The 22,243-nt window shown below is 41.7% G+C and overlaps 1 protein-coding gene across 2 annotated transcripts in view; it reads right to left on the bottom strand.

Annotated features, from left to right (window-relative positions):
- The window catches only part of ank2b (ankyrin 2b, neuronal), a 142,758-nt gene that overhangs the window by 91,988 nt on the left and 28,527 nt on the right, over positions 1–22,243 (bottom strand). Inside the window, exon 1 of one of the 2 annotated variants that reach the window (XM_058624382.1) lies at positions 20,855–21,133. The exons of the other annotated variant lie outside the window; for it this stretch is intronic. Within the exon in view, the coding sequence (XP_058480365.1) occupies positions 20,855–20,941 (87 nt within the window). The 5' untranslated portion in view covers positions 20,942–21,133. Of the gene's footprint in view, positions 1–20,854; positions 21,134–22,243 lie in introns of those variants that run through there. 2 annotated transcript variants of the gene reach the window in all.

Genomic DNA, 22,243 nt, shown 5'->3' with positions numbered 1-22,243 from the left:
TTGTGTCTGCGCTCCACAGGATTTAATGTAGTAAAGAAGATCAGTCAGCAGGTGCCGCCACAGCTGCGGCAGCAACACTATGAACACTGTACTGTATGTACCAGAGTCAGGTGGTCATTGTCATGGTCATGGTCAGATCTGGTCAGAGAAGTAATGACATACGGTAGAAATCAAGTTCATAACCAAGACGACGTTGTTAAAGGTGAACTCTTTTGAGAATTGTTTAATCTGTGTGGGTTTTTTTTATTTTTTTTTATTGAAGAAGTGTTTTTTAGTTTCTAAAATGTGATTTTTTTTGCTCCATATAACAAAGAAATCATTAAAAGTGAATCATTTTGCTTTGTGGACAAAGCAATATACTCACACACACACACAGATGTGTATTATAAAGACAGTCTGTAGAGTCAGCAACACACAAAATAACACACAGACAAGACAAAAGATAAGGAGGTAGAGCTCAGGTACATTTACACACACACACACACACACACTCGGATGCTCCGTTGGGTATTGAATAATGTATGGAGGCCAAAAGAAGGAGGTGGGGAAGGGGCTAAAGATGTGGAGGTGATTATTCACCAGGATGCAGGAGGTTGGGGTTGGGGGGGTGGGAGACGTACTGCAGACACGGGTGGTTCAGATTTGCAAATCTTGTGCCCGTGTCAGACCAAGGTAAATTCCTTGCATTTGGGGTCAGAGGTCACTCGATGGAGATGCAGGGTGAGGATCAACAAATAACCCGGGAGATTACATTTGCATGCAGCTCCCACTGGCTGCGACCTGTCGACCGCCTCTGTGAGTTATCACAGGCGCGGAGGCTGAATGTATCTCATCTCGGGTTTGATACGCGAGCCACTGGAGGTGCAAGCGGAAAAATATGCGCTGAAAATGAACACGACAGCGCCGTGTTTGTATGTGTGTGTGTGTGTGTTTTGGGTTTACAGTTTCAACTGACAGATACCGCCATGTGATTTGCGATTTCATTTCCTAAAAAGTCAATATTTACTGTGTTAAGATTTAAAACCACATGACGCCGTCAATAATACCGTAACACAAGAATGAGACTTTAATGTAGGGCTGGGTAATAACTCAGTATTCAATAATAACGACACACATTGCACTATAATTTTGCTCAATATCAATATGACAGCTGTTTTTTGTGTTTTAAACCACAAAATGACAAATGTCAAGATGATTATTAATACCATCTGACAAAATTATTCAAATGAGTTGCATGTGTATGCAAGTGTTACATGTTTTATATTGGCACAGAACATAGAAATTACCAAAAATACCAAAAATAATGTTCTTGTAATTTGCTAATTATATTGTTCCATTCTTGAAAATTATTACTTGTTCTCAGAATTATATGATTTTGAAGAATTTGACTTCAACGTCAAAAAAAACGCCAGTATTCATGATTTTTGATTAAACCTTTGCCACTTTGACCATAATCTTTTGCCACCCAACGTCTAAATAATGTAATCCATGGCTCCGAGTGAAAAGTTATGCCAAATTTCACAGCAACCGTTGAAATCTGACCAGACATTTCTAATCCCATCATCCTGGAGTCAGGTTGAAGGCTTGTACCAGATGCAGTGACATTTCCTGAGGCTGTTTTTTTTTAATACATCACCGTAACCTTGACCTTTGACCATCAACCACCAAAATCGATTTAGTTAATCTTTGAGTCCAAATGATCGTATGTACCAAATTTGAAGAAACTCCCTCAAGGCATTCCTTTGAGATTACCTTCACAGAACGTCATGTTTGACCAAATTACACACAAAAGCCAACGCTATGACGAATTGTCGCGATGGATGTGATGCGTTAAACGCGCTGTCGTGTCAAACGCACAAGCTGAAATATTTAAACTTGCACGTCACTGCAATAACCAATCATCAGTCGAGATTTAAGGGAAAAAAATGAAAGCTGGGATATGTGGTAAACCCGGGGTCACATGGAGGCGTAGCGGCTAGCACTGTTGCCTCTTAGCAAGAAGGACTGGCAACCTGTCAAGGGTTTACACCGCCTTTTACTTTTACTGGTAGATGAATGAATGAATGAATGAATGAATGAATGAATATGTGGTCAACCAAAGATTCAAGACCTTAATTTCTGCCTCTATTAACAGTTTGATTAACTTCAGCTCTTCCTCACTTCTGTTTCTTCTGGAATACATCGCACATCAGGCGCGTCTGACACGATTTCTACAAAGTTGATCATGTGACGCCTGACAATTGGAGATTGCACCGATATTAAAAAGGATTCCCCAAAGACAATCTTGAGGTATCGTATTCACAAGAGTGTGACAGATGGACAACATGAAAATATGTCCTTTCGCCTTCCTGCAATGTCCGACAACCCCCCTAACGGCGAGAAGGTCTTCCAGCCACCAGGGGGGTGTGGTGTCCGGCAAATGTAGTCTGTGAGTATAAGATAGTATAGAACATTTGCTTGAATTAACTTAACGCTAAGGTTGTAACTCCATATAGTGCACCGGCTGTTTCTAGGGAAACTCCACAAATGTCGAGTTAATTGGGTTTCTTCCGAAAAGACAATTGGATTGAAAGTTACAAGCCCCTCAAGTGTAATATACACTAATGAAAAGGCATCGAAGAGGCAAGGCTGGAATATAAATCAGGTGGTTAATGTGGAAAATAAGCTCTGCCTCTAATTGACCCGTCTCAGTCTGACCAATTAGACCGTCTGCAACCTCGAGCTGAAGTGGAACAGACCACCAACCTCTCTGAAGCTCCTTTTGTATTTGAATCAATTCTCGTCCGATTCCTTCATGTGAAAAAACATCAACAAATCCCTCCACGATACGGAGGACAGCGTCGCCTTGTCCCCCTCTGTCCTCTCCGTCACTTCTCAGAAGGCGAGGTGCAGCGAGGGTCTTGCGTAACAAGGCAATCTTTCTGTGCCGATGAATAGAACGACCTTCTTTTTCCGCCCGCTGCTCAGCGAGCTGCTCATGTCTCCAGTGCTGCTGCTCTCACATGTATGACGGGCCTTGTCATGAGAAACTGGGCCTCGATTCATCCGAGGCCAAACACTTCCTCTGACTGTAACCCTGCAGTGACACGCCGATACTCTGGAATGTGGACAAAGGAGCCTGGCAACGTGACTCGAGACTCATAGACACACACACACACACACACACACAAACCACTCGCCAGAATCATGTGGTGCTATTTTATATGTCAGTATTTTAACTAGAGCTGCAACTAACGATTATTTTCATAATCGATTAATCTGTCGATTAATCGTTTGGTCCATAAAATATCAGAAAACCTTAAAAAAATGTTCGTCAAACCTGGAAATGATGATGTTCTCAAATGTCTTGTTTTATCCACAAACCAAAAAGGTTAACTTTTAATGTTATCCAGAGCAAAGAAATGAAGAAAATATTCACATTTAAGAAGCTTAAACAATCGGAAATCTTGTTTTAATCGCGAAAAAAGCTTCAAACCAATTAATCGACTATCAAAATAGTTGTCGATTCATTTAGTAAGCGATTAATAATCGATTAATCGTTTCAAATCTAGTTTTAACATGTTGTGCTTTTGAGGAAATTGGGTTATGAATCGGCATAAATCGTGTTTTTTTTTTTTTACACACCACATTTTCACAACATGATATTTTAACTTTTACGATACGATACAATAAACCTTTATTGTCCCACAATGGGGAAATTCCCAGTATTACAGCAGCAAGAGATAGTCACACAACAAACAATGGCATTTATGGCATTTAGATTAACTGGCAACCAGTCATGAAATCATCTAAAATAACCCAAATATCCCGTTCTGAAGCCTCTAGATTCATGATATGGCCAGTTCCATGTCGAGGAACCTGAAAATCAAGATGTTCATAGATGTTTCACTGCAACCAGGCACCTACTGGACGATACCAACTGTCAATCCCACTGGTTTCCACTCATAACAACCCTGTTTTATTGTGTAGTTTTCTCTAAATGGGAAGATCATTCACAAAATTGGCATCATGTTCCATTGAAGAAGACTTACTTACTTCCCTTTTAGCTTCAACAGGCAAATCACCACTTTTTATAAACCGTCTATGAGTAAAACAACACGTAGTGGAGCCAAATGCTTTGTAATCAATGAGCTAAAATTATCTGTCGGAAGAAAAACAACTTATTTCAGTCCGATTCACAGCCTGACAATAAGACGCCTTGTTTCAACACCGGCGTGACGACTGACGAGACTTAATCTGCCGCTGACAACGGGGTGTGTTGCGAAATGATAAGCACCTCAAACAGGAGCTTGGTTTTTTTTTTGAATGTAACTCAGCCCTGTCATGGTGCTGCTGCTTTATCATGTCACACAGCCAGAGATGTCACTCAAGCATCGTTAATCCACACGGAAGGGGAAACTTTTTTTTGGGGTGTGTGGGGGGGGGGGGGGGGGTTCCTTTAAAAGATTTTGTGTGATGTCTTTTCTCCCCCTGTGTGTGTGAGTGTGGAGGTGACGGGGCGAGGAACAGCGCCGAGGATGTGTGCGAGAGTGTGTGGCGGAGGCTCTGCCAATGGGATTAGCAGGAAACAAAGGGTGATGTAGGTGGCGAGGCGGCGCGAATGGGCCCCGCTGCACCGGTCGAGGTAACTGGATTAACCCAATGACTGTGGGTTTGCCCGTCATTAGGGCTTCATGGCTTCATGCCTCCAAACACGCAGATGGACTGTGAGGGAGGGAGGTGCAGACAAGGAGGAGGAGAAAAGGGAAAGTGTAAAGAAAAAATAAAAACTGAAAGAGGAAGATGAGGCAGTTGGAGGAAAGATGGAGACGCATGAGGGAGGCGGGGCCAATTTTCCCCCAAAGATTAAAGAGAAGAGGAGGCCACAGAAAGTGAGTTAATACAAATGTGACCACTAGTGGGCCCTGTTAGTCACAAATACTCGGGGAGTTTCTCCTTCATTTGAAAGCACTGAAAGCAGATATTGAAGAGTACAGTCCCCTGATTGTATGATTTCATCCAACTTTGCCTCCCACCTGCCCGTTTGACCACCACGGGGTCGAGAGCCTTTGGCCTTTGGAACATCCTACCACATGACATCAGAAACTCTGATTCTCTCTCTCCATCTTCAAATCCCGGCTCAAAACTCTCAAACCTCTTCAAACAGGCTTATTCACTTCCATAGACTTATCAATATTTTGGTTTGTTTTTAGGTTGTTCCTTGTATTTTATTGATATTTGCATTTTGCACTGTTGTCATACTTTGAAATTCTGTGAAATATCATTGTGAATATTGTTGATTTTAAGCTAATAACAGACCAAACACTCTTGGCTCCTGGTTAATTTGAGTGTGAGAGCCTTGGTTGAACAACATAACACCGAAGAATGGATTTGGACATACAGTAACTATAGAGTTTGTGTCTATTCTCTATTAACATCTGCCTCCATAAGAAAGCAGACACTTAAAAAAAAAATGCCTTTACTCATCTAACGAGATATGGAAACAACACGATTCACATGCCCAATATTTTACCCCCTCACCTTTGAATTCTACATATTCACATGTCAAATCGGTTTATAGAGGTTAATGTAAAGTTTCAGACTCTCCCCGACTTCAGACTTGGTCTTTATTCCAGGTAGCAAATCTCTCAAAGACATTTGACAAGACAAAAGAAAGAGGAACAATGATATATTGATTGCAAAAAAAAGTCAAGACAGGGGAGGGAGACGCTCCATCCATTTTTATCAGGACCTTCAGAAGATAAAGCGCACACAGAGACTCCAGTTCTCAATCTGAGCTTCACGCCTCAGGGCAACAAGACAACGTGTTCGAACTCGAGCGGAAAACCTGAAATTTGATGATTATACTTGTGATAGTGAAATTAAAGGATGCGCAACTATGGACTAAAGTCAACAAGGAACAAACTAGAACTAAACTAAAAAAAAAACTAATAACACAGCACAGGAAATCTCACTAAATCCTCGGCAGGCCCGTCAGCCTCCACTGAAAGGTCACTCTTCAATCAGGAACTCAGAGGGTGGTGAGCTGCTGCAGGGTCAGAGCCACAAAAATGAAAAGTCTTTTGATGCAGATTGAAGGAGGGGTGTGTGTGTGTGTGTGTGTGGTCTCTACGCCTGAAGTGTGAGGTGAGGATGAGGTTAAACACTGGTGAGAGTGTGTAGCGTTATTGCACCAAAGGCTAACAGCCTCTTTGCTCTCTTGTATTCCCGGGAATCCACTTCAAGCCTCGAGCCTCTATCCTGGGAATCTAGATACAGTCTGCCCATCGGTGCTTCTCAAAATAACAACGATCCAGCAATTTCATGATAAAAGCCAGGATATGTGAGAGACACACACCTGTAGACTTGAACTACAGCCAGTCTACAACGATATATCAATGAACTCTGCACAGTTGTGTTGTTGATGACTCAATTTAACTGATTTAAGACTAATTAAACTCGACTAAAAACCAGAGGTGGTGCAAAAGTTGGATCCCGTGTCCTTTCGTCGGATATTACCACAACATATCTGAAAGCGCAATACTCGCACGGACACTAGGGGGCGGTGTAGAGGCAGTACCAGTAACCTACACTTAAGATGTGACGGCTTTTTCCTCAAAGACCGTGAAACCGTCAAACCGTCAGCTCTGTGTTTTTGTCTGTATGGGTTTTTTTTGTGATGCTAATTCTAAAATGTTTTATGTTTCGAGTTCTGTGGTGTGCCCCCTAGTGGAGTACAAATTGTTTTCAGCGAGCGCACGAACATCTAAGCTTACGACGCATTTGATTTTCTATAAACAGAAACGATATCTTCAGGTTTTACAGTCATTTAATCACCCAAACGTTCAGTACTACAGCTTTTCAATAGGAACTGGGGATCTTCCTTCAGGAAATATAGCAAAGGGAACATCCCTTCTATTCACACTCCAGAAGATTGGAGTCTTGAGAGAACAGATGGCGGGTTAGCGGCGTGCCATATGTACACACTGAGGCATTCAAGAGAAATTATTCTGATTGGCTGCATTGAATGTGACAGCCTTTATTAATGTCAAACCATTTGACCTTGCTGGATTAATAAAGCAGTGAAAGCTTTGTGCAAAATGACTGAAGGGTTCTTTCTCTCCATAGCGCTGAGGATTATGTGTCAAGGGTTGTGATATGAGACTGTAAAAGAAACTGCTGAACAGCCACAGCGTCAGTCTCTATCATCAGGATCATCTACAGTGTCAAGGTAAACCGAGGCGGTCTTGGTCGTTTCGAAAGCGGCGCGATCTTTAAAAGACGTCGAAAGAGATGTCATAAGGTAGAATGACTGAACTGTGAATAAAGACGAGCTCTTTAGGGTCAAATTACTGCTTTTAAAAAGACGTCTTTTCTGCGGCGAATTACACAAAACCAGGTCTGAAATGTAGACGATATGATATAGAATATTACAGAACATGATCATTTAATGGATCATACGTAACCAGACTTGTGGTCTAACATGCATTAACAAAACATTTTGGGAGTGGAGGATCAGCGGGAACCTTGACCCAATGAGGCCTCCCATTGTCGGAGGGCATTGACCTCGTTGACCTCGTCAGTAATCCATCTTTACTTGAACAAGGCAAAGAGAGGAAGTCAAAAATATACTCTTTCTTTGTGCCTTCTGTTCATTTTTGCAGCTGAAATGATGTTAGTCTTGTTGGCAGCCCCATAATGAAGAGGTGGTTTTTAAAGGTCTGGGGGGGAAAGTTAGGTCTTAAATTGTGTGTGATGTGAGTCATAATCAAGTTTTAAATCTGCAACCGAAAAGTTCAACATGAATGGAGACAAATGTCAAGGTTTTAGAGTGGGTTTCAAGTGCTTGAAGGCAAATTGAGTCACAGGACATTCAAGACGAGGCCAAGTCTTTTAATCTTGGTTAAAAAGGTCACTGTTACTTAACTGTAGAGGCTCAGCTACAGTGCTTTTTACTGTTACTGCAGGTGGAACCAGCTTAAAGTACCGCACCACAGCTCAGTAGTTGGCAATCTACACTCTTAATACTTTTGTCATGTGACACTGAATATCAGTTATTGGCTAAACAATGTCCAAGAGACCCAGCGGTCAAGTTTGTGCCACCCAAAATAAGTCCTCTAGTCAGTGGAGACGAGCCCAAGACCAGACAGATTCTCAAGTCCAATCACAAGTTGTTCGTCCAAACATTCAAGACTCAGTCTTTCAAGAAAACTCCTCAAGACGAAATGATTTGCAGTAAAGTTTCAAGTCTGTCAGAGGAAGAATCAATCAAGTAATACAAGTTTTAGGTCTTTCAGAAGAAGAACCTTCGTCAGGGGTCCCTCCAACTTCACAGTTTTTCTTCTACCATCTTGGCAGAACTTAGAAAACCAAACTTATCCTCAAAACAAAGGGCACAGACTCTTTATTGAGCCATAGAGCAACATCAAGTCCGTCCACCTCCTCCCCCTCCTCCTCTTTCCTCCTTGTTCTCCATCACACTTGGCTAAACTCAAAACCCCTCCCCCAATCTTTCACCCTCATCCATCGATAACCCCACCCCCTTCTTTTGTATTGTTCCCGGCAGCTATACATCAAACAAAATTACGGCAAAATAATCCCAGTAAAGTCCACTAATCATACGCAAAGATAACGTGCTATAAAAAGAAAATCCCACTTAAGTTGCTTTGCCTATCGTCTAAGTCTTTTAAATGCTTTGTTCTACCATGCGCCAATAAAACCATCACAGGGCTGATACACAGCAAAAATACTCCAAATGTTACAGTATCATTTCACCACTATTTTCTGTGCTTGTGACGACTTGGCACCGTGTTGTCATTGCTAATTAAAAGACCGGTGGTAGCGTCGGCTGCCACTTCTGATCAATGTTTCTCAGTTTCAGATTTTAGAAAAACCACTTCCAGACAAATTATCGTCCTCCGATACTATTTTTGTACTATACTCTTTTTGACACCAAAAAACGAACAACAAAACAAGAATTTGTTTAGTCAGACTCTTCATGATCCACATCTGACCAGGGTTTGACAAACACCTGTGGGCGGCTCAACAACTGCACCTTTTAACTGCATCTTTGAAAGCAACGTTGGAGCTCGCCCAGTAATTCTTTCCATCGTGGAGATTAGTGGACGATTTAGACTTGTGAGAATTGTGCGACTCTATTCTCATCTCTTTATGTATGCAAGTCATTTTGTGCTGCCTGTTTTTTAATTCCTTTAATCTTGAAGGTATTTTGTTCCGTTTCTTATCGTCTGGACAGACGGAGAAATCCGCAGCAGCTACAGATCCAAGGCTTTGGAGTTTTATCAGATATGGAAATGAGTTCCTGCTGTTCATCTTATAAGATCAGCCGTGTTTGTACTTTATGAAGTGCATAGCAGAGTGATATGTGGGAAGACGAATTAAAAACCCAACCCACGTGGACACCTGTGTGCAGACAAAGGTCACTGTTGAATCAAGCTGAGTCAAGGCCGTTTCTGAGGTGTTATAACACACCGGTGTTATAATATGTGAAGCTATAGATAGAAGAGGAAAAAAAAAAAAAAACCTGGTTACACAAGATTGATTTGTGAATGTTCTTTCTTGCAGCTTCTCTACCGAGGCCGAGTGATGGCTGACACAACAGGAAAGCACCAGCCGATACCAGAGGTTTGCCTCGGGTCAATAGCTCCCCTGTTACGTCTCGTACTCGAGCTCCGGATGGAAGCCTGGGAGCCAAATCGTCTTCCTCTCTGCATTAACATACATAACGACGTGCTGCATGTACAATATCTACTGTCATAAAATCGAAAGAGGAGCAATTAGACGCCTACGCAGTTCACGTGAGCAGGAGGAAGCCGAATTTCCCAAGATGATAAAAATACAGCATCATCTTACAGCAAGGTTAGAACATTTGGAGGGAAAAAACCTGACATATTCTTCAATTTATAAGGAAAAACTAAGGTTTAACAGCTACAGCTTGTCTTGATTTAGCCTCTGGGTTTACACATGTCCAATTATGGTATTTGTGAATGGCTAAACGATATCTTAAGAATATGTCACTTTATTTCACCATAAAAACAGCCCTTTCCAACAGGATATGGAAGTAAACCACCTACACCAAAGTCCATTAAGAAAATCTGCATTTTTACATTGAATCACACAGGAGTTGTTCATCCACTACTGCTTCTACCAGTAAGTTTAATTGTGTTATTTTAGGAATTCAGTGTTTGAGAACCTTCATTTGGTTTTACCTAAGTAACACAAACATACCAAAAGAGGCAGCTACATGTAGACCGGCAACAACTGTGTCCCTGTGAGCTAAAAACACTGACTTCCTCTATGGGCTTTGGTGAAAACATCTATAAAAATCAAAGTTCATAGAGAAAATCAGATTAATAATGATAGACTATCAATATAAACTACATTTATATTGTATTTTTTTATGAATAAAGTTATATAGGAGCACTACATCTGTAGTAATTGCACTTTGTTTTCCCAGGTCTGGGTTTTTACGACTAAAAAATAACTTGTGCACTTTGCCATCCAGCTGGAATTACACCCTGTCCCTGTAAGATGCAACACCTGCAGGAGTGAAAACTCTGGCCCGATGCTGATTCTTTGATACAAGAGAGGCAATAGAAAACAAGCCGGCGCGTTGCGTTACAGAGTCCGCTCCTGTGCTTGAATGCACAGCGATCGCAGCTAATTCATTGTCTCCTGCATCAACAGTTTAGGTTTCACTGGCGTTCCAAGGGCAGTGGTGGAGAACAAAGCACAGGGGAGCAATATCACGTTCCGGTGGACGTTTGTTTTCTGTAAGTGATTGCTGCCTTTGCTGAATGTGACTCTCCCACCTCCACAGCATATATACTGTATATCATTAAAGCCAGTGTTAAAACCTACATTCCCTCCTTTTGTGCTACAATGGGCTTCTGTAAGGATGGAGTGAAAGAAAAGTTGACTCCAAACTAAATCTTTCCTTCATGTGAGAAGATGTCGTGGTATTGATTCAAACTGGCAACAATGAAAACTTAAGAGACAATGACAATTGGGGTGTCATTTTCACCTTTATTTATTTTTATTTTTTCGAGGAAAGCGTGTCTGGGTTTGGAGACAAAATTTAGGCCACAGGTGCCATGGAAACAGGCGTAAAAGGGAATAGAAACTGACAGGGAAAGCTGAAGAGACGAGGGTGAGGTGTGGTGATGTGGAGAGGTTTGACAGATATCTCTACTTTCAGGGCAAACACGGAGCTCTGATGAGCTAAAGGCGAAAGAAAGAAAGCTTGAAATACAGTGGTAATCCCTGTCGGTAAGACTTTAAAGTATAATATTGTCCATAAAACGCCACCTGGTCAGCAATAAAGAGGGATTTTTGGGATCAACAACTGGTCTATCTACTTCTTACACTGCCAACTTATGGCATGTTTCCATCATAGAACAGTTCTGTACCAGTTTGGAACGGTCAGGCTTGCATTCTGACTGAAAACAGTACCTTTATTTGGTAGACGGGGTGTGCGCTCAGCAAGATACGTGGCACGATATCGTACCGGTGCAATGACATAGAACGCGACACAACAAACAACACAACGGACAACAAGGGAGCAGTTTTTCCTGCTCGGTCTGTGGCTGTTGGTCTCAACAAGACGTCAAGCTTTGTATGAGAATAGACTGTGGAGTGACACTAGCTCCACGTACCATTACTCTAGTACCCCAAGGGAAGGTTTACCGAAAAATTGAACAGTTGGCGATGGTTATTTTGGTACTTTGGTAATGGAAACATGCCTATGTAGAATCAAAGGCAGCATTCTCCCCTCCACTCTGGAAAACAAAGCCTCACCAAACAGCTTCATGTTCCTCAACAATCCCAAAACCCTCTGACTTGCCCCAAATCCCCCCCCTGCATCGTCCGAACCAGAGAGGTTCCATTGAGCGAAATCCCCAGGCATTACTAATGGATAGATCTTCTCATCAATAAATAATCCATGTCCATCCATGAGTAAGACGGTCGACGCCTGCAAAGTGTCAGACTGAGAACTTCCGCTTGAGCTGTGTAGTGTCCAGTGTAGTACTAGAGAACATTTATGAATTTCAAAACAAACAAATAAAAAAACAAAAAGACAAGTGTCCATGGGGATAATGAGAGAATAAAAGCCCCAACCGCTTTTTAAAATGTTCACTGAAAGCCTGTGATGGACTGACTAATAACCTAATAAAATGCATGTAATTATCCACATTAGTAGCTGACAACATGGGAGGGAAGAGCGGAAATTGAGAGTGTCAAACACAATCATTCTTTTTTTTCTTTTTCTTTTTTGACACAAACCAGAGGTGGACATGTGAGAACACGTTGCCAGAAACTGTAATGTCACCTCACATGTTTCCAGCTAGAGGTTTTCTTTTTAGGCTACAAGGCTCATTATCGCCATGGCAACGCCAGGGCTTCTTTCTCATCAGAGACCATCTGTGTTGTTGTTGTTTGCTGTCCAAAGAAAAAAAAAAAGACACGAGGCAGCATGGGAGGCTCGAACACACACACACACACACACAATCTCTCACAGTAACACACTTGTGAACGCGGAAAGCGAGAAACAAAAACGGAAATTAGTGTTTATTTATAATCTTTCATAATGGACATATGATTGCCTGCAGATATAATGACGATACACAGGTGAACGTGCAGAAAGCACATATGACAAACACTCTCACACACACACACACACACACAGAGAAAGAGAGAAAGGAGAAACTGAAAAGGGTTTACAGTGGTTGAAAACTTTAGGGTAATTTTGCATCAATGCTTCACCCCATCCATAAACTCAAATAAACACACATGCCTATTGATTGAATCCTCTCTATAAATCCTAAATGACCTTAAAACTATTTCTGTAGTTATTTAACAACAGCCTGAAATATTTATTTTTAACACTATCTTTGGTTCTCCAGGGTATTTTATTTTCAGGTCACTCTCCACCTATCTAGCCATCTACTGCTAGCTACTTAGCTACAAACCGATCTATCTATTGTTTGCTACCTTGCTAATTAGCTACCAACATGGCTACCAACATGGCTATCTATATATCTATCTATCTATCTATCTATAATTTGCTACCTTGCTAATTAGATACCTACGTAGCTAGTTATCTATCTATTGTTTGCTACCTTGCTAATTAGCTACCAACATGGCTATCTATCTATAATTTGCTACCTTGCTCATTAGATACCTACGTAGCTAGTTATCTATCTATTCTTTGCTACCTTGCTAATTAGCTACCAACATGGCTATCTATCTATCTATCTATCTATCTATCTATCTATCTATCTATCTATCTATCATTTGCTACCTTGCTAATTAGATATCTACGTAGCTAGTTATCTATCTATCTACCTATCTATCATTTGCTAACCTGCTACTTAGCTACCCACATAGTTACCTATCTATCTATTGATCTATTTACTTATCGATCTACCCATTTTCCAATCTACCTATCTTTCTATATATCCATCTATCTATCATGTATCCATAAACATCAAAAGAATATTTGAAGCCTGATTGCTTTGGTCTCCCAGTAAAAACAGTCACACTGTGTTCCTCCTCTCTATCCTTTGAGTTATTTCCAGACGAATCAGAGCAGATGTCACAGACGTAAGCCAGTAATTGTGCCACACGGCTCTGGTCGATAGCAGTCCTCCAATTACAAGTGACTTTCCCCGAGTCAGTGTCTCTCCTGACTGACTCGTTAACAACATCTTACATGTCAAGTCCAGGCTGGTATTACTGCTGCTAACAGATTTTCAAAGTTTTATTTTGAAAATTAAAATATGTATTTCTCATTAGGATATTTGATTATGCTATTTAGAGTAATTCATTGTTGAGAAGAAAAGGGAAACGTGGGCAGATTTTTTAAAAATGTGCTTTTTTGTTGTTGTTGTGCGTAATATTAATGATATTATTTCTTATTGTTGTACAGCTCGTTATGAAAGTGAGTGGAGGGTTTTGAAAACATGCCCACTCCAGTGGGTGGACGGTCCACAGTGGGAAATTAGCTCTGCCTACTGAATGATCAGACATGAGTCAGCAGCCATTTATAGTGCGGGGTCGACGCTCAAGGATTCCAAGAAAAAAACTTAACAGAAGGAATGGAGCAATTTAACAACACTGAAAAATAAGATTATGGTTCTCGGCACAGTGACAGCTTTTATTGTTGTTCAACATTTCACACAATTTTGTGGTTTCTAGTCAAAGCCCTTGTATTTGGATAACATATACAAGGTAAAAAAGAGTTTTCTTTTCTTGTAATATGGATTTGAGCTAATATTCCTTAAATTTGTCATTACTTTTCCAATTGTTTTACATGTGTAAAACAGTGGGCATGATTGTTCTGGCATTACTGAGCAATAATTCCAGCATTAGTGTTCAGCAATTTGGCAATCAAGTAATCTGAAATAAAAAAACAACACTTTTGCACCTCTACTACTACTACTACTACTACTACTACTACTACTACTGCCTACACTGCAAAGAAGCCTCAAAAAATAATAGTTTGTTTTCCACAAAAAATTTGAATAATCAAACATCAGCACTGAAAACTAAGCATGACATAAAAAAAATGGCCAATAGGAACAAAGCCTTGGGGACCACTTTATATTTTTGCATCATAAATAGTGGTGGGTCAAAATATCCATTTGGTGAATTGCTGTATCATGATATTATTGGTATCGTGAGATACCCTGTGATTCCCATTCCTATAAATATGTTTACTTTGTGTAACAATGTATACATCTATAAATATTTTTTCTTTGTCACCTGACTGGCTTTCTACTGACCAAACTAGACACTCCGTGGCCCCCGTGGCCCCTGGGTCATTTGAGTTTGAGACTCCTCACATACACATACTCCTCACATACATTACTGCAGCTTTGTGTGTTTTTGATTGCATTTAGAAACATCAGACTCATAAAACCAAACACCAATCTGTTCGTCCCAGACCGTCCTCGTCCTGCAGGACCGAAAAAAAAAAAAACCTTGAACCTGAGACCTTCCTGCGCCCGCCAGAAAATGAAACTGCACCTTCATCATGACTGCACTCTTCCTCACCTTGAAAAAAGCTACTATAACGTATATGTGCAGACTCAGAGCGGGGCGGTGTTTCAATCCGCTTTTGGGGGCAGTTTTAATTGAAGCAGTTGCAGATTAAAAGTGCTTAAGGCTTTTTCTGACACAGCCAAGAACACACTGTATTAATCTGACGCTGCGAACATCAACTCAAGTGAGCATTTGTGTCCAAATATGAAGGAAATTGAGCAGCAGATATGAACACAACACCTCTCTACGAGTCAATTGTGCCACACACAGCAAAGATCGGCTTTAATAAGTCACAAGAGGGGCGTGTTTTAGTGCATTAGTGCATTAGTGTGTGTGTGTTTGTGCGCCAGTGTGTCGATCTAAGCATGGGGGGAAGGAGCAGATCAATAATTCATTCATTGATTCTGAATGGCCCCCTGCTCCCTCTGCTACCACCGGCCAATTTACCGGTGTAGATTCAGCAACTCTAACATCAACACACGCCGCCTTCCTCGTTTTTCTCTCCAGAGCTCCTTCACCGCACTAAAGAGCGGGGTGGAAACTGCACGTACACAACAACACGTGTCGCGCTAATACATCCCCGTCCATACTACTACGCTGATGTGCAACCAGACAATCTTTCAGGAGTAATCTGATCTGAATACGTGCATCACGCGAACCCATCCACATAAAGTGGGCCGGCATGAACATATCAGAGTAAACAGGAAGCTGGTTTTCTCCTCTGCAGGAGTTTGCTTTTCAGAAAATATCACTCCTGCCCGACTGAGTGACAGCAACTGGGTAAAAGTCCGAGCAGGGATTTATTTTATCAGAGCGACAACCGGGTGAAACTCAAAGCGAGTGTTAGCAGCACTTCATTCACAGCTGAACAGTGTTGAAAGGCAACTCAGCCAAGGGCCAATCACACAATAAATAGAGGTGATTGTGTCACACTTTTCCAGATGTCTTTCCAGTGCATAACTGCTGTTGCTGATGTTAACAATATAACCTTTATTTGTGATTGTTCTGAGACAGCAAGTGCTCAGCTTCCTCCTGTACGGTGTTGTATTTACAATTCAATACAAAACGATCAGAACGTGTCACTAGTTTGTTGAGAATCAGCTGTTTATCGCAGACGACGGGCCGCCTTACGTGATTTCCGTATTCCCGTAGCAGCCTCCGCATTAAAACCACTTAAAGCTTCAGCTTCAACTGTTCTCTATGGCAAAAATGTCACTTCCACAGAAGCTCAGCTTCTCTGGGAGTCATAATTATCGCATTTCCTTGTTCTAGTTGTTGGCAGAATTTATGTATGAGTAACTGGGCCCGATTGTCTCAGATTTTATATTGTTTATCGGTCCGATATACAAGTAAGTGAATTTTGAGTAAAACAAATCATTTGTGCAGTGTGGGAATGTTGCCGGGTGACGATGAAGATCTAAAAACTGAGAAACACAGAGAGAGTCGTGTGGAGCTGAGAGGCTTAATCAGCAGTGGTTTGACTGTAGTGGACTTTTTGTTAATAATTTAAGTTATACACAACCACATCCCTGGATTTTTACAACCATAATAGAACCAGAAGCATTTTCAATCTTCTTCACTTCTCCACTGTAGGTTCTCAAAAACCGCGGGCCACCGTCGTCCATTTACTTTCTCCGTTGTTTACAATATCAGTAAAGGGAAGGAAAATGCTGACAGAAGGAACACATTTTATTGTGTATCTTAAATTTCATTTTCATATTATCATACTGGTGGCCAACAACACATTAGCATATGTAACATCAAGGAGCTTCCCCTCCGGGTTTCTCGAGGCACGCTCCATGCCCATTAGAGGCAGACACGCCCTCAGGCTGCGAGCCTCTCTGCTCTGTGAATGGAGGTGTGGCTACATGCTAATGATGTTTTGTTTTCTGTAATTTTGTCTTAATTTTGGGGGGTTGGAGGTTTGAGTGGACTAATTACCCGTTTTTGGCCAAGCCTGATTTTTTTGGAGTGACAAAACTCAAAAAGTATGCGATTTTGCTGTGGTTGTAGATTATGGGCCAATTTCTTTGGCAACCTTGGAAGATTAGAGAGTGCTTTGACGTTAGCGCTCTCTGGCACAATCCCAATTCTCAGTTTTACCCCATCCCCTGCACCTCTGACCCGAGTTACCATGTGTAGCGGTTAAAATCTAGCCCTATAAAAGGAGGCACTCCTTCAAAAATGTGATACATCATTAAGTAAACAGATGAGACGCGTGGGATTCATTAGCTGTTATATCGCAACACCACACTGGTTTATGATACATACAAGAGACTGTTAATCTGGGGTATAATCTCCACCATTACCCTGTGTTTGAAATGTGTCCCTAGCTAACAGGCTAGCTATCTCTTATGCTGCGTTCCCACTGCATGCGGTACATTTTATGTAAGCGCACAGACGCGAGTAGGCATGAATGTGCGAATTGTGCGAGCGACGCTTGCCCCAGCGCTCGGGTTGAATTTGCGATGCCGCTAACGCCAATCAACGTTGAGATTCTCCCGATGACGTCACATATTTGCCGGTGGCCAGACTCCGTTCAAAATGGAGGAGAACTTTATCATTTTTGTGTGCGTGCAAATGCAGCGATCCCGCGTCGTGCCACGGCAAAATTCACATTTGGCGTGAAAGCAGCCCTACTCTTCTGTCTTAACAAAAATCGTGACGCACTACACCTACATGTGAACGCCCAATCTGGAGGAGTAGAAATGGGTTTTAGCGTCCAAGTGTTTTTTTGTCTGTGACGCTGGAGACATAAATACCCCATCTGCCATTTTTTTAAAATTCCTCACACATTCTCTAATCCATGTGGAAATCGTTCCAAAAATGAAAATTAAAGACTGAATCCAAACTGCCCAATCGAGAAACAGCGGGTTTGTGCACATCTCGAAATTTCTATTTTTCATTTTTTTAAAAAGAGCCCTTGTCTCCTTTGCAGTTTGAAACCATAAAGCAGAATAAAACCCAATAAGGTTGAATTGTGCCTTTGTAGCCTGAGGGGAAACGACTGCACAGAGGGGCGGAGGGAGAGAAACAATACAGCTGGACAGACACAGGAACATGGACCGAGGACACTTAAAGATGTCCAGATATACTGCATGTTTCTGTTATAATTAACTACTATGATAAATAAAGGCATGGTACGTTCACAGACGTCGGTCAACGATTGATACAGATCTATTCAACCACCGTAACAGAAAAGACCTGAAGGACACCGAGCGGAGAGTGTTTCATTATCTTACTTACTTATGCGTTACATGGTTAGTTCTTAAACTAGGGATTGGGGTTTCAAGAAGGCTTTCAAATTAAAATTGTGAAAGAAAATAAAACGTTTGACATATTAAATTGAGTCATAACTGATGCCAAAAGTAATCAAGGCGCTAATGTGTAAAGGGGTTGCCTGAGTTTTACATAGGTGTGTTTTAGGTGTAACACAAACTAAGACAATCAATTGTTCCAATTGCCATTCCTCTGGTGGCAAAATGGAGAAGCAAAGAATTCTCTGCTGAATTGACGATTCTTGGCCGGTGGAGGCAGAGGGTCTACTCTCCAGCTGCTGTTCCATCAACATCTCCATTAAACTGCACAGGATAAGGATTTGCACCAACATGCAACCTGAATCTAACTCATGAGGCAGAGGAGAGGAGGAGGAGGAGGAGACGGCGCATCTAATGCTCCGTTTAAATCAGCATGAAATTAGTGCACCATTGACTTTCAACCAGGTTTTTGTTGGTCACTGGCACAGTGGCTTTCTGCTGCCTCCAGATAGAAATCCACCAACAAAACACAAAACAGGATTGCTATAAAGTAGAATTTTATAGTTCTTCTTATAGATCCTGCCAATGGCGGTAATGTTACATGGGTGTGTTGCTTTAAGACCAGCACACCCAAATGTACATCCCTACACCGACTTCCCGTCTGCCAAAGAATTGATTTGTCAGTTTTTAAGGCGCTGAATGGTTTAGGCCCAAAAAAAGCATTTCTGACCTGGTGGCTCACGATGAACCATCCAGACCACTAAGGTAATCCGGGTCAGGTTTGCTTAGTCTAAACATGGGGAAGCCGCCTTCAGGTTTAATGTCCCAAATATCTGGGACACAAACTCCCAGAAGAGTGCAGGTCTGCGAAATCAATTCATTCTTTTAAATCTAGCCTGAAAACCTCTCATCACTGCCGCACCTCAGCCGTAACTGCAACTTTAAGTCAATTTCCTTTCTTTTACCTCTGTATTTAAGTGTTTTCATTGTGTTTCTAATGCTGCTGTGTTTTTCCTTTATTTTCCTTACTTTTGCAACCTACACAACATGAGCGCTGGGCGTGAGAATGACAACTGCGTTGTTTAGGAAACTTGCAACGACACTTACGAGCTTTAGGACAAAGGTTACGATGATGGTCAACATCCACGGGTTAGCGTGTGATGAACCGTGTCGGTATAACAGCCAAATCCACAGATGGCCCAGCAGGTGAAGAGGTGAAACAGTCAGAGCTGATCTTTCCCTGAACTTCACCACAGCTTCCACATCAGAGAAAAAAAACACACTTCTATTCATCGTTTTTCAAAAGCATATTGACCAACAACCTGTGCTGTCATTCAGGGTGGTGGAGTGAATAGTTTTCTTGTAGGAAAAGCAAAAAAAAGAAAAAGAAGACAGTGAAGTATTTTGTTCTTTTTGTGATTTTTCAGTGCAGAAAGTGATCTCATGATCTAAAACAGGCTGGCGCTATTAAGAAACAATAAATCCTTCATTACACTTTGCATCAATTCCTTCTTTTGTAATACACATACACCCGTTTAGATCAAAAATAGTGGAAATAAAAATAGTTTTGGTTAAATAGGCTGTAAAAATTACATTACATTACATCAGACTTTTAAAAAAATCTACTGAAAATTGTCTTTTTAATCTAACAATTAATTACAAATAAACTGCACTATATTTAACTGCATTAAAGTCTTACAATGCTGGTTGAATCGTTGGCAATAAATGTCAACGTCAATAAATCATTAGCAACAGTTGAGACAATTGAATGCTTATATGAATTACACAATTAGTGTCAAAAACACATGATTCTTTGTTTTATATGATGTAGAATCAGGTTTTATTGTGATTAATATGTTTTATAAACCAATAGACTGCTTGAAAATAATTTAAATTGTGACATTAATAATGATAATATGAGTAATTATTTCATTCTAAGCTCAGTAGCTCCTTTTTTAATGAAGACAGTCATGTGAGGCTGACGTGTTACAAGATATAACCGAAATATCTGCTGATCTCTGTGTTTGACAACGTCCACAACAAAGAGCGGAGCGGAGCGGAGAGAGAGTGGACCCACCCCGTCAGCATGTGAGAGAAGCCTCCTCCTACTACTCACCAAAGATGTGCTCACAACAACAACAACAGCGAGGAGGACACACTGAGAACGAGAAGAAAAGATAAGAAAAGACAAGAAAAGAGATGACAAGAGAGGGGAGATACAGGCTGAATATGAGGCAGAGGTGGAGAGGAGGAATCCATCGAGGGGGGAGAAAAGAGACGCTAATCAGCAGAGATGGAGAGCTCCCACTGGAGAACAGCTTTCCTCCAGGGGCTGAAGATGGAGATGAAGGTGGAGTCAGCTGTGACATGACCTGAACACCTCAACAGCACCCAGCACAACAAAAAACACTCCCAGGGTCAAAGAAGATGATTTAAAACAACAACAACAACAACAAAAGAAAAAGAGAGAAACCACACAAACACACTCCAGTTCTCTCCTCCTCCCTCACTCCTCTTCTCCTCCACACCATGTGGATCTCCATCTATTCATTTACCTTCTTGGGTCTCCTTCTCCTCTGCCCCAGTCCATTGAGGCGGTCGCTGGGGTCCAGCCTGTAGTGGGAGTGGCTGTCCTCACTCATTCTCTCTCCCCCGCCACAAAAACACCCCCCCAAAAAAAAACCAACCACTTTTCACTCCTTATTCCTCTTTTTCTTTTCTTGCCTCTTCTTCTTTTACTCCTTCTCTTGATCCACTCGCCCGGTTCTTTCACACCCTCCTCAGTGCAGCGAAGCAAAGCGACCTCTCTCTCCTCTCTGGTCCTCACTCTCTGACTGAGTGTGGAGCAGCGAGCGAGCGAGCCGGGGCGGAGGTGGTGGTGGGGGGGGAGTGGTCGAGGAGGGAAAACAGAGAAGAGGGAGGGAAGAAGGGACTGGGGGAAGGGGGGGGGGGGGGGAGCACAATGGTGTTGCTATGGCAGCAGCTGCCACCAGTGTTTATCTGGAAACCTCGCCGGCGAACCAAAATAGTTGCCCCACACACGCACACACACAAACCCAAACACACTTAGCAGCCACGTGTGTGTGTGTGTGTGTGTGTGTGTGTGTGTGTGTGTGTGTGTGTTCTCACATTTTCTTTAAATAATAAGTGGAAGCCAGAGCAGAATGACGATCACACACAATAAAATACAATTAAAAGCCAATACTTTTATGACTTGTGGGAGTAAAATACTACTACAAAAAAAAAATGAAAAATATGAATGAAAGTCGTTAAGTAATACCATGGCAGTTTTTTGTGTTTGTTCTGAGCCTAAAAATACATTTAAAATTTTAGTTTAGTTTTAATTTTAGTATAATTATTGTGTCTACTTTCAGGAGACTCTACCATGATATTTTTGCCCATTTTTTGGGGGGCTTTTCTGAAGTGAAACTGCGCTGTGATTGGTCAAATTAGTGGCCAAAACGCCTGCGGTGCAATAGATGCAATGGGCGCAGAGCGACGCAACAAACCGCATTCAGTGCGAACACAGCATTAAATGTGACGCGGACAGACTCTGATTGGTTCTGTGAACAAATCTTCTATATGAACTGATTGTAATGATTCAGTACACCTTTGACTCCGCCCACGTTGAGGAGGAGCTATAGTCATGGAAAACCGTACCAAACCGCGTAGAGCCGTGCTGTGCCTTAGGCTTGGCATTTAAATCTCTCCTCATCACTGGTCAGTAATATGACTGGATTAAATGGCTGTAGACATGTACAGTGACACAACGTCATCATGTTACATGTTTCCTCACCCGACTGTGAAACACAAGCCTGTGTGTGTGTGTGTGTGTGTGTGTGTGTGTGTGTGTGTGTGTGTGTCCACTCCTATACATCCGAGTCAATAAACCTCCGGTCAGTGAGGATTACACAGCCAGACACACACAGCAGATCCACATCACC

Source organism: Solea solea, chromosome 3, assembly GCF_958295425.1.
Source record: "Solea solea chromosome 3, fSolSol10.1, whole genome shotgun sequence".
NCBI classification, from domain to species: Eukaryota; Metazoa; Chordata; class Actinopteri; order Pleuronectiformes; family Soleidae; genus Solea; species Solea solea.
This window is presented reverse-complemented; position numbering and strand designations above follow the sequence as displayed.